This window comes from Artibeus jamaicensis, unplaced genomic scaffold (assembly GCF_021234435.1).
Source record: "Artibeus jamaicensis isolate MK-2021 breed Jamaican fruit bat unplaced genomic scaffold, CSHL_Jam_final contig_3176, whole genome shotgun sequence".
Lineage (NCBI taxonomy): Eukaryota > Metazoa > Chordata > Mammalia > Chiroptera > Phyllostomidae > Artibeus > Artibeus jamaicensis.
In genome coordinates, this window is record NW_026521740.1 from 2,223,959 (window position 1) to 2,236,548 (window position 12,590).

The 12,590-nt window shown below is 34.8% G+C and overlaps 1 protein-coding gene across 1 annotated transcript in view; it reads left to right on the forward strand.

The window, feature by feature from the left end:
- Positions 1-1,493: 1,493 nt before the first annotated feature.
- The window catches only part of GJE1 (gap junction protein epsilon 1), a 28,010-nt gene continuing 16,913 nt past the window's right edge, over positions 1,494-12,590 (forward strand). Inside the window, 1 exon segment of the mRNA XM_037144799.2 lies at positions 1,494-1,599. Coding sequence (XP_037000694.2) covers positions 1,494-1,599 — 106 coding nt within the window.

Sequence of the window (12,590 nt, forward strand, 5' to 3'; positions counted from 1 at the left end):
ACCATTTAAATAATTTAAGCAAATTTTTCAGACATTGCTGACCCAGAATGACATTTAATTATCGTAACTGAATTAGAGGAGGTAAACATTTATGTTGTAATTAATTTTATGTTTTTTAGCTCAATCTCTCAATTGGATACTCTTCTCACTAGTTGGATTTCACTACTTAATGTTACTAAGGGAATGTTGGCCAAATAGAATATTCACACACACAAAACTGAATATAGGTGAACATTACATTCATAGTTATCACATACAAATTTTAGAATGTCTTTAGGTACTTTATCTTCAGTATTATTTAAATTTTTATGTTAACATCCAATATCATTATGCAAAGTATATTACTAAAGCAATCTTCTAAATGATGAAATGTCTCAAACTTTCAAACTACAACTATCTCATCTTAATCTGTTTTATATAAAAACATATTGCAGTCTAAATTGCTGAATAGACATCTATATTTTCTTCTAATGTTGTCTATATGATGCTAATTGCTTACTTGAAAAACATCGAGCCTAAAAACTGAATTAACAAATATCCAACTGCCAGGCACTGTAGAAATAAGCATCTGAATTACTGATCTTTTTTTCAGTTTCAAGTGAATTCACAGGTATTTACTCAAAGACTTGGATTAATGGGAGTGGAGATTATAATGAATATTTTAATAGCATCACTTTAATACTTTATTACAATACATTATATAATTATGTACATATTACTTAGATGTATCACCAAATTATGTATAAGCGTATGGGTATTCTCTCAGTTGCATAGAATTGATACACATCAGAAATAAACACCTACTGAAGAAATCAACTTTGTTTTAATGTAATCAATGTAAGACATACCACATTATGTTCATATAAGAGTATATATGGCACATACAGTATAAACAGTACATAACACTTGATAATAATAAACTACTATAGGGCTGATTTATGTATTTACCATTCTATAGTTTTTGTCGCTATTTTAAAGTGTACTTTTTGTACATAATTTTTTAAAGTTCTCAGTAAAACACTACATCATGTGATGCTGGACTGGCAGCAACCTCAAACGTCTCTTGCTTACATCTTGAGATCCCATCATTTTCTCTTGTGCTTGATTCGGTCATGTGTTGTTTGGTTTATTATGGCCCCTAAAGCATAAAAAATCCATTGCTAATGTTTTTGGTAAAAGGCCACATCAACTGATTGTTCTGAAATTAAGGGTGATTAAGGACTGGAAAGTTGGAAAATTAGTGATGCTCATTGCTCACCAGTCAGACACATCCTATTCCACCACAGCTATAATCTCGAGAACAAGAAAAACTGATGGAAGCTGTTAAAAATCTGCTTTATTGATGGCAACAAGACTAACAAAGTTCAGAAAAGTTCTAGATCAAACTTGGAAAGTTCTAATGACTTAAAGACCAGACACAGAAGTGCATCTCTTCTAGCACCATGACAATCACGACCAAAGCAAAAAGTTTGGTTCTAGATGTTTAAACATCTATGTTGGAAAAAAAGTCTGGACCTGACTACAATGCTGAACTTACTGCTGGCTCTGGGTGGTGTGAGCAATTCGAGAATCATTTATTACACTATGTGGATGTGAGAGGTAAGTCTGCAAGTGCTGATGTAAAGGCAACTAAAGAAATTTTGGAAAAATCTATTGTGGAGAAAAGTTACTTGCCAGAGCAAATATTCACTCTGGATGAAAGCCTCCCAGCCCTGGCTGGTGTAGCTCAGTGGATTGAGCGCAGGCCTGTGAGGCAAAGGGTCACCAGTTCAATTCCCTGGCCTGCAACCCACATGCCTGGGTTGCAGGCCAGGTCCCCAGTAGGGGGCACATGAGAGGCAACCACACATTGATGTTTCTCTCCCACTGTTTCTCCTTCCCTTCTCCTCTCTCTAAAAATAAATAAATAAAAGATTTTTTTTAAAGAAAGAAAACCTCCCTCTTCTCGAAAGGGACGCTATGCCCTCTGGGCTTGTGTAAGTGCACTCTGTGATGTTCACACAATGGAGTCACCTAACAATGCATTTCCCGGAACATGTCCCCTCTGTTAAGCATTGCATGGCTGCACAATACCAAGAGCAAAATCCATGAAAGAAAGAATGGATAAGCTTGACTTAATGAGCTAATCAAAATTGAATACGTCTGCTTTGCATAAGACATTGCCTATAGAATGAGAAGGCAAGTCAGACACCGGGGGGGGGGGGAGAATATATTAAAACTTCACAGTATGAAAAAAACAGTTAAAAATAGGCAAACTATCTGGACACCTCACCAAAGAACATGTAAAGATGGTAAATAAGCACATGAAAAGCTGCTCAACATCATAACTCATCAGGGAATTTCAAATCAAAACAACAATGAGATACCACTACTTACCTATTATAGTGACCCAAATCAAAAACAGTAATAGCAACTAGTGGTAACAAATGACAACAGAGACTCTCATTTATTGCTGGTGTGAATGCCAAATGCTACAGCCACTTTGGAAGACAGTCGGCAGTTTCTTACATAACTAAATATACTTTTACCATACAATCCAGTAATTGTGCTCTTTGGTATGTACTCAAATGGGTTGAAAATTTACTTCACATATAATCCTTTTTCACACATAAGTATTTAAAGGAGTTTAATTCATAATTGCCAAAACGTGGAAGTAACCAAGATGTCCTCTAGTGGATTAATGTACAAAATGCACTATATACAAATAATGGGATATTAATCAGCTCTAAAATATCAGTTAACAAACCATGAACAGACATGGAAGAAATGTTATATAGTTAGAATCATACGTTATATAGTTAGAATCATACGTTATATGATTCTAACTCAATGAATCATATAGTGTGTGATTCTAAATATATAACATTGAGGAAAAGGCACAAGTATGGAAGGAGTAAAGTCAATAGTGGTTGCCAGTGGTTACCTTAGGGAGGATGGAAAGAAGAAGAGGCAGCGCACAGAAGACTTCTAGTCTGTAGGGTGTCACCTACTTGAAATACCCTACTCTGTAGGGTGTCATGATGCTGGGTATGTCGTTATACCTGTGTCGAAGCCCATAGAATGCACAATACCCAGGGAACCCTAATGCAAATTACAGACTGTGAGTGATGATGCTGTGGCAATACAGGCCCATTCATTACAACAAATGTGTCCCTCTATGCAGGATACTGACGTTGCGGGAGGCTGTGCTCGGGTGAGGGAAGAGAATATGTAGGAAATCTATGTACCTTTCACTCCTTTTTTGTGAACCTAAAACTGCTCTTAAAATTGATCTAAAAGTAAAGTCTGATTTTTAAGAAGATAAATATGACAAAAATGTATTTATCTAATAATATGCTGCATTTTATCTAGATAGTTATAGCTATAAAAACTACTTGATAGGATTATCTGCTTTATATTTTAGTGTCAAAAGATGTCTTACTTAAGTTTGTTTTTGTTTTTTTGACAAACTACAACCATGACTTAAAAAATTTCACCAAGATATATCATAATCAAATAACAATGACAAAGAAAAAATATTACTATCAGTGACATAAACAAAATAATAAACAAACATGTGCAGAGACACAAATAAACAATGACAGGAGATATTTTACTGGGAACAATTCAAGCCCGAGGACAATAGAAGAGTATGTTTAAAACACTAAAAGAAAAGAAAATGTTACTTAAAATTTTATACTCAAAGTATCTTTAAAAGACACAGGTTAAAAGAGACATGGAAATAAAGAACAAACTGACAGTGACCAGAAGGGACAGGGAAAGGGAGTTAATGGGGGACAGAAGGGGAAGAGTTTAGTCAAGGACCATGTATAAAAGACCCATGGATAGAAATAATCAGGTGAGGGGAGGATTGAGTGTGTGAGGTGGGGAGTGGGTGGGCCAGGGGAGAGTCCAAATGGGGGGGGGGTAGGAATGGGGACAACTGTAATTGTACAACGATAAAAATATAATAATAATAAAAACATAGGTTAAAATTATAATTTTTCACACTTACAAAAGCTCAAAGATTTATAACTAGCAGAGCCATACTAAAACACTAAAAGAAGTTCTTCAGACTTCTAAGTAAAATGATTCTATCTTTATCTGCAAATAAAGAAAAAGTGTAAATGGTAAATACATAAATGAGTTTCTTATGATTTAAATTTATTTAAAAGATAATTGAGTAAGCAGAAGTTTTATATATATATATACACACATATATATATACACACATATATATATATACATACATATATATGGGGGTGCTTGTGTGAATTATAACATCCACAGAAGTAAAACATATGATAATGATAGAACAAAGAAAGAAAGAGAGACATGCAAGTATGTCCGTGTAAGGTTCTTATCTATATAGTAAGTGGTATAATATTATTTGAACACTGACTGGGACAAACTGACCGGGATAATCGGGCCATGTAGGTTGATGGCAATACTATCAACCCACTTTAACTAATTAGCACTTATGAAGCACTTTGCTGAACAATAGCAGTGTGTGGTTCTTTTCTATTGCATACAGAACATGTGTGCAATATTCTGGGCCATTGCATAATGGTAAAACATTCTGGGCCATAAGAAAAAAATCTCAATAAGTAGAAAAAAATTCAAAATCTAAAAATATGTTAAATGACAGTAAAGAAATTAAATTAGAACTCAATAATGAAAGGTTACTTGGAAAATCCTAAAACCTATATAAAATAAGCAAAACAGTTCCAAAAGATTTATGCAAAGAGTAAATCAAAAGGCAATTAGGATGTAATTTCCAGTTAATGAAAAAACCCACAATCTATGTAAGTTTGCACAACACAATCAAAAAAATGATGCGGGGAGACTTCTGACACTAAATGCCTGAAACAGAACAGAATCAATTACTTTAGTTTATATCTTAAAAATCTAGAACAATATAGCCAATTAAACCAAAATTCAGCAAAAGAAAAGACATAAAGGAGAAGTAAATTTAATGAAGTAGAAAAAAAAGAATAGTAGAAAAATCAATTAAATCAGAGCTGATTATTTGAGATCAATAAAATTGATACGCTTGTAGCCAGACTTGTCAGAATAAAGGAAAAGACACAAATGAGAAATACCAATAATGAAAGATAGGAAATCAATACATTCTATAGATATTTTTAAAATATATACCATATAATAAATAATGTTGTGACAATAAACTCAACAACTGGGAAGAAATGAATGAATTCCTTCGGAAAGAAACAAGTTACCAAAACCAACACAAAAATAAATTCATAACCTATATATTCTTATATGAATAGGTTACTAAATTTGAAAACTGTCCCACAAAGAACGTTCTAGGTCGATAAGACATCCCTGATGAATTCTGCTGAATACTTATGAAAGAAATAATGCCAATTTTAAACAAAGATCATAAGAGTAAGTAAAGAAAGAAGTAAGAAAAATGCTTTAAGAAAATAAATAGAAAATTATGATGGAGTGATTTGATTTTAAACAAAATCCTTTATAAAATGGAGGAGAAGTAAATACTTCCCAACTCATTCTATGAGGCTGCAATAACTCTGATACTAAAATCAGACACAGATATTACCACAAAAAAAAAAACACTGACCAGAATTTCTCATGCACATGGATATGAAAATTCTTAACAAAATTTTGACAAATCAAATCCAAAATTGTGTCTTTAGAAAAGGATAATATATCATAACCAAGGAGAGTTTATCCCTGGATTGCACCAGTGGCTTATCATTTCAAAAGCCAGTGTGATTCACTTTTTAGTTAAAAAAAGAAAAACCCTATTAATATCTCAACAGATGCAGAAAAGGCATTGGAGATAATCCAACATCTATTTACACTAGAAGTTCTCAGCAAACAAGAAATAGAAGGGGTCTTTGTCAATATGATTTTAAAAAGCTACCAAAAACCCCTGAAGTGAGCCCTCTACCTACTGGTGAAAATCCGGAATGCCTTTCACCTGAGATGAAAAGCAAGGCAGATTTCTGCTCTTACACCTACTTAATGTGGTTACAGCGGTTTTAGCTGAAGCATTAAGACAAAAAAATCAATAAAAGACATACAGATTTGTTACCCCACATACCTGGAAATGTATAGGAGCCGGGGCACCAGAAAGAGTGGAAGTTCAGTCGCCAAGCTGAATCTACCCACCAAACTGGACCTATTTTAGGAGGAAATGTTTTGGAAAATAAATGATAAAAATGAATGAGAGCATGGGAATTAATATTTGAATAAGGATGCTAACAAATTAATTATTCAAAATGAAAAAATAAGTATAACTTTGCTACCTTGCAAGATAAGTTCATAAAGGTAGTAATTTTGTCTCTCACCTTTGCATGAGGTTTCTACAAGGGCAAACACTTTGTTGGCTGAAACCTCTGCATCATTGCAACAAAATGCAGTGGCATGGGAGCAGCGGACCTGTAAAGCGTGATCTATTAGAATGACTTATTTCATATTTATTTGTAAAACCACAGAAAACATTACACTGGCTAAATGGAAAGACACTATTGTGGTTACGTGTTGACTCTCACTAACATATACCAGAGACTTTCAAAGGACAGAAACTTCTAGCAAGAATAAGATGCCTATGGTTATCCTATTCCAGAGAGCAGGCAAATGGTGGCAATCATGTTAGACTGGTTAAGAAATTTGAATGAATTTCTTCTGTAGAAGAAATGTTAAGAAAATGTGACGAGAAAATCATGGGAGGCACTTGTACTCGGAATCAAGCAGGACTTTCACACATACCATTACAAATAGAAGCAGACATAGCCCAGAGGGACAGGAGAGCTTCTGAAATGGCAGCACAAGAGCTCCAGTGAAACATCCACAACTGGTTAAAATTGTAAATAAATATTAGGTAAATATTAAATAGGCAAATATTAAATATCTCTAGGAATTGTCCAAGCTTCATATAGCAAATGAAATACTGTTCAATAATATCTACTAAATCTCAGTAAAAACTTCAAGTCTGACATTTAGGACTCAATTTGAGACTTCTGTCCCCCACACTGCCATTCAATGTGACAGAAGCCACTTCCTGTGTGAGTGCAGCCAGTTCCGGGTCAAGCACCGTGATATCCCTCCAAAGGGGCAGCTACTCCCAACTGGCATCAGTTTCATGCTCTGTTCCAGGGAAGAGCAGCTGAGTGGTCTGGACCTATTTCTCCACACTCGGTCCTTACTGCTAGGGCAAAAGTTCTACCCCAGGCCCAGCAGGCCATGACACCGGTGCCCCAGCCTGCTCCACCCCAGCTAGATTGTAGTGGGGAGACGCTTTCCTGGAGGAGGCAACCAATGAGACCAGAGGTTAGCACTCTGCCCAGTGCCCAGCTAATAAATCAGCGGTGTCACTCGGAGAAAAAAGTCCCAGTCCCTGACTCCACAGAGAACTCCAAAGCTCTTCCTAAGGGATATGACTTTATTGGAAAGAGAGTATGGGTAAATTCAAGTTGAAGGACACTCCTCAAAACAGTGGAGATTACAGTGACATGAAACTTAGAGGAGGCTGGTAGCTCTGTGAGCAAGAAAATAAAATGTAGCCCAGGTGCGGCTTTGTAAGTGAAGAAAGATAGCTAAGAAGAATCCCTTTGAGGTTGGAGCAACCATAAAAGACAGGTCTTGCACCACAGTTTTTTGATCCACTCATTTACTTCCTGCCTCCAGCACTTGGCTATTATAAATTGTGCTACTGTGAACATTGGGGTGCATAGGTTCTTTTGAATTGATGTTTCAGAGTTCTTAGGGTATAATTCCAGCAGTGGATTTAGCAGGTCAAAATGCGGTTCCAGTTTGAATTTTCTGAGGAAATTCCATACTGTTTTCCACAGTGGCTGCACCAGTCTGCATTTCCACCAACAGTAAACTAGGGTTCCCTTTTGTCCACAACCTCTTCAACACTTTTTTGATTTGTGTATGATGGCCATTTACACAATGGAATACTATGCAGCAGAAAGAAAGAAGGAGATCCTACCCTCCACAACAGCACGAATGGAACTAAGTGAAATAAGCCAAGTAGTGAAAGACAAAAGCCATATGCTCTCACCTATAAATGGAATGTAATCCGCAAAACAAATGAGCAAAATATAACCAGAGACATTGAAATTAAGAACAAACTGACAGTAACTAGAGGGGATGGGTGAGAGGAATAATGGGGAATAATAGGATAAGGACCATCAAGGAACAGGTGTAAAGGACACATTACTAGCTAGGAACATGTAATGGACAAAGCCAAAAGGGGTAGGTTCAAAGGTGGGAGGCAGGGATGGGTCGGGCGGTGGTCATGGTGGAATAAAAATGGAGACAATTGTACTTGAACAAAAAGAAAAAATAGGAGTACTCTTGCAGAAGCCTGGATTTAGTTTAACTATGGAGGAATTTATGATCTCAAGAAATTATGAAAAACAATACAGCAATCAACCAACCACTAGTGGTATTTAATAGCTCAGTGTTGTACCCACAGAGGCAGTAAACTTAATAAAGGGGTCAGGAAAAGGGAAAGTCAAAGAACGTACTGCTAAAACTACTTCACCCCAGGGTGACTGCATAATGCAGGGAAAAGAGGCAACAGTGAAATAGCCCAACCTGGTCACTCAGCAAATAAACAAGCAAACAGCAGAAAGTGGGCAGAAAGGTCAGTACACAAAGCTGCTGCAATATATTACCTAAAATGTCCAATGTGCAACAAAACTAAGAAAAATGCAAAAAATCAGGAAAGCGTGACTCATACAAGAAAATAATCAGACAAATAAAATCTACCTTTGAGAGGACCCAGAGGTCAAATGCAACAGACAAAGACATCAAAGCAATTACATAAATGATGTTTAAAGAACACTGTAGTTAAATAAGTGAAGGAAGATATGATGAAAATGTCTCATTCAAATGAAGAATATCAATAAAGAAATAAAAATGTTTTTAAAAGAACGAGATGGAAAATCTGGAGTTGAAAAGCACTATAATTAGACTAATATTCACTAGAAGGTTCAAAAATAGGTTTCAACCGGCAGAAGAGCCACTTAACCTGAAGATAAACTAGCAGAGATGGTGCAACCTGATATAGAAAGAGTGGGAAAAGGAACAGACTCAGAGAACTGTGGGAGGTCATTAAACATCCTAGAATATACATGATGGGAATACCAGAATTAGAAGACAGAATATGGAGCATAAAAATATTTAAAAACTAACTCTGGCTAGTGTGGCTCAGTGCACTGAATGCCAGGCTACAAACCAAAATGTTGCAGGTTCAATTCCCAGTCAGAGCACATGCCCGGGTTGCGGGCCAGGTCCCCAGCTGGGAATGTGCGAGAAGCAACCAACTGATGTTTCTCTCACACATTGATGTTTCTCTCCCTCTCCTTCTCCCTCTCTACTCCTCTCTCTAAAAATAAATTAATAAAATAGTTTTAATATATATTTAAAATAATTGCTAAAAACTTCCCAAATTTAATGAAAAACATTAAGTATAAATGCACACATTGAATATCTCAGCACAGTCCAAACAAACACAGAGATCTACACCCAGATGTAGCCAAGTAAAAATATTCGGAAAAAAAGTACAATCTTAAAAGCATCAAAGGAAAAAAGTGTCAACCAAGAATATTACATGCAGTGAAACTACCTTAAAAAATAAAGACAATAAACATCTCCAGAAAAACAAAAACTGAGAGAATTTTTGTTAACAGACCCTCCTTACAAGAAATAATAAAGCATGTTCTTCAGGCAGAAAGCCAGTGGCTTTGACAGTAGTTCAAATCCACATTTAAAAATGTGGGTAAATATATTTTAAAAAGACAATATATGTGTATTTTTTCTATTCTTCTCTTTAATTATTTTTTAATTGTACAAAACAATATTCATATAATTGTGTTCTTGGGTCTCTAATATGTAGGAATATAATAACATTTGATAATAAGTATACAAAATTGGCAGATGGGAGCAGAGCTATTACAGGAGTAAAGAAAATACATGGGATGAATCCATGAGTGTAAATGACGGGAACCCACAAGAACAAGTAATGTCAAATAGAAAATTTAATATGACAAACTATAAGTAAGTACTTGTTCTCTTTTCTCTTCCCAGTTTCTTATACAAAGTAAAAATTATAACAAAGGGTTACTATGTTTGTAACATATGTAAAAGTAATATGTCTAATAATATTAGCACAAAGAAAAAAAGAGAATGAAACTACATAAGAGTAATGATTTTACAACTCACTTGCACGACATGAAGTTAGTAAAAATCTGAAGTAGATTCTGGTAAGTTAATGTATGCATGGCAAGACCTAGAGCAACCATTAAAAAATATCACAATCCATCTGGTAAAAAATTATTAAAAATGTAAAATGTTAAACTGAAAAATACATACTTAACACAAAAGAAGGTAATAAAAGAGGATCAAAAGAACAAAAAAGGATCTGAGACATACAAAAAAAGTCTAACAAAACCTGACTGTATCAATAATAATATAAAATGTGAATGGATTAAACTATCCAATTAAAAAACAGAAATTTTAAAACAAAAAGATTATTAGAGATAATAAAAGACATTCTATAATGATAAAAGGATCAATCCATTAAGACTATTTAGCAAACTGAACTATCAAGCAAAAGAGAGACAAACTCACAGATAGAGAGCAAGATAACAGGTATGGGGGGAGTTTAGGGGGTTGAGGGATCAAGCAAAGAAGAAAAAGGACTCGTGGACATGGACAGCAGAGTGGGGATTGCTGGGAAGGAGGGCAGTATAAGGGGGCTAAATGGTAATGGAAAACAATCCAACAAAAAATTTTTTAAATACAATTATAGACACATTTACATTTAATGACCAAGTACCAAAATACATGCAGCAAATTTGGACAACTTAATGGAGAAATTGACAATTCAACAATAATAATTAGAGACTTTCATACCTCACTTTCAATAATGTCTAGATCACTACACAAAAGAGCAACAAGAAAACCATAACACTATAAACCAATTAGACCTAACACACATCTGTGGAACAATTCACACAGCAACCGCAAAATACATTTTCTTCTCAGGCACACAGGAAACATTCTCCAGGAGAGAGAATGTTAGGCTAGACCATAAAATAAGCTTTAATACATGTTAATGTTACTGAAATCACATACAAAGTATGTTTCCGACCACAATGAAATAAAATTCACAATAAATAAAAAAGAAACTTGGGGACTTTACAAATATGTGGAAATTAAACATACTCCTTAATAACTAATGTGTTGAAGAAATTAAAAGATAAATTAGCAGTATTTTGAGATGAAAATAAGATGCAACATAAAAAAATCTTATAGCTGTGCTTAGAGAGAAATGTATAGCTCTAAAAACATATTTAAAAAGAATAATCTAAATTCCATAATCTAGCCTATTTCCTAAAGCAATAAAAAGAGAAGAAAAACTGAAAAGTATGCATTCGAGCAGAAGAAAGGGAACAATAAAGGTTAGAGCAACGATTATAAAATAAAGAATAGAAAACAAACAGCAAAAAATAATAGAATCAATACTTTGTTTTTTAAAGAAATCAGTAAATTGATAAAGCATTAGCTACCCTGACCAAGAGAAAAAGAAGGAAGACTCAAATTATTAAAATCAGATAGAAAGAGGAGCATCCCTTCTGTGTTTTCCAGAATGATCTCAAGGCCATCCACAGAATGGAATTTATAAACCATGCATCTTAAAAGGGACTTCTAGCTAAACTATATAAAAAAAAAACTCTGCAATTCAATAATAAAAAGATAAATAACACAATTTAAAAACACACAAAGAGTATGAATAGACCCAAAGAAGATATATAAATCCAAAGAGATTTCCAAAGAAAGTGTACATGGCCAATCAGCATATGAGAAGATGGTCAACATTTCCATCAGGAAAATGCAAATCAAGACCACTTCATACCCACTAATATAGCTATAATTTTTAAAAAACAGATATTTTTAAAAATATGTTTTAGTAAGGATGTGGGGGTTTTCAAACCCTTGTACTTTGCTGGTAAAATTTTTTTTTAATGTTTAGCCACTGTAAAAAACAACCTGGCTGTTCCTCAAAAGATTATTACAAAGTACCACATTCCCCAGCAAGTCTACTCCTAAGTATAAATCCAAGAGAACTGAAAACTTATGGTACACAAACTTATATACAAATAATGGTAGCTTAATTTAGAATTATAAAAAAGTAGAAACAACTTTAATGTTCATTAATGAATGGACAGATAAAATATGATATATCCATACAGTGGAATATAATTTGAAATGAAAAATAAATCGAGTACTCGTGCATGTCACAATATAGAGGAAACTTGAAAATATTATGCTAAGAACACAACCACAAAGACCAGCGGTTGTATGACTCCATTTATATAAAATTTATACAAAACATCTAGAATCAGCAAATCTATAAAGACAGAAAGAACCTCAGTGGTGGTCTGGGACTGGGGAGTTGGGGGGAAATGACAAGAAATAGGGAGCTCTGGCTGCTGTGGCTCAGTGGATTGAGTGCTGGCCTACCAACAAAAAGGTCACTGGTTCGATCCCCATCAGCGCACATGCCTAGGTTGCTGGCCAGGTCCCCGGCTGGGAGCCTGCGACAGGCACAC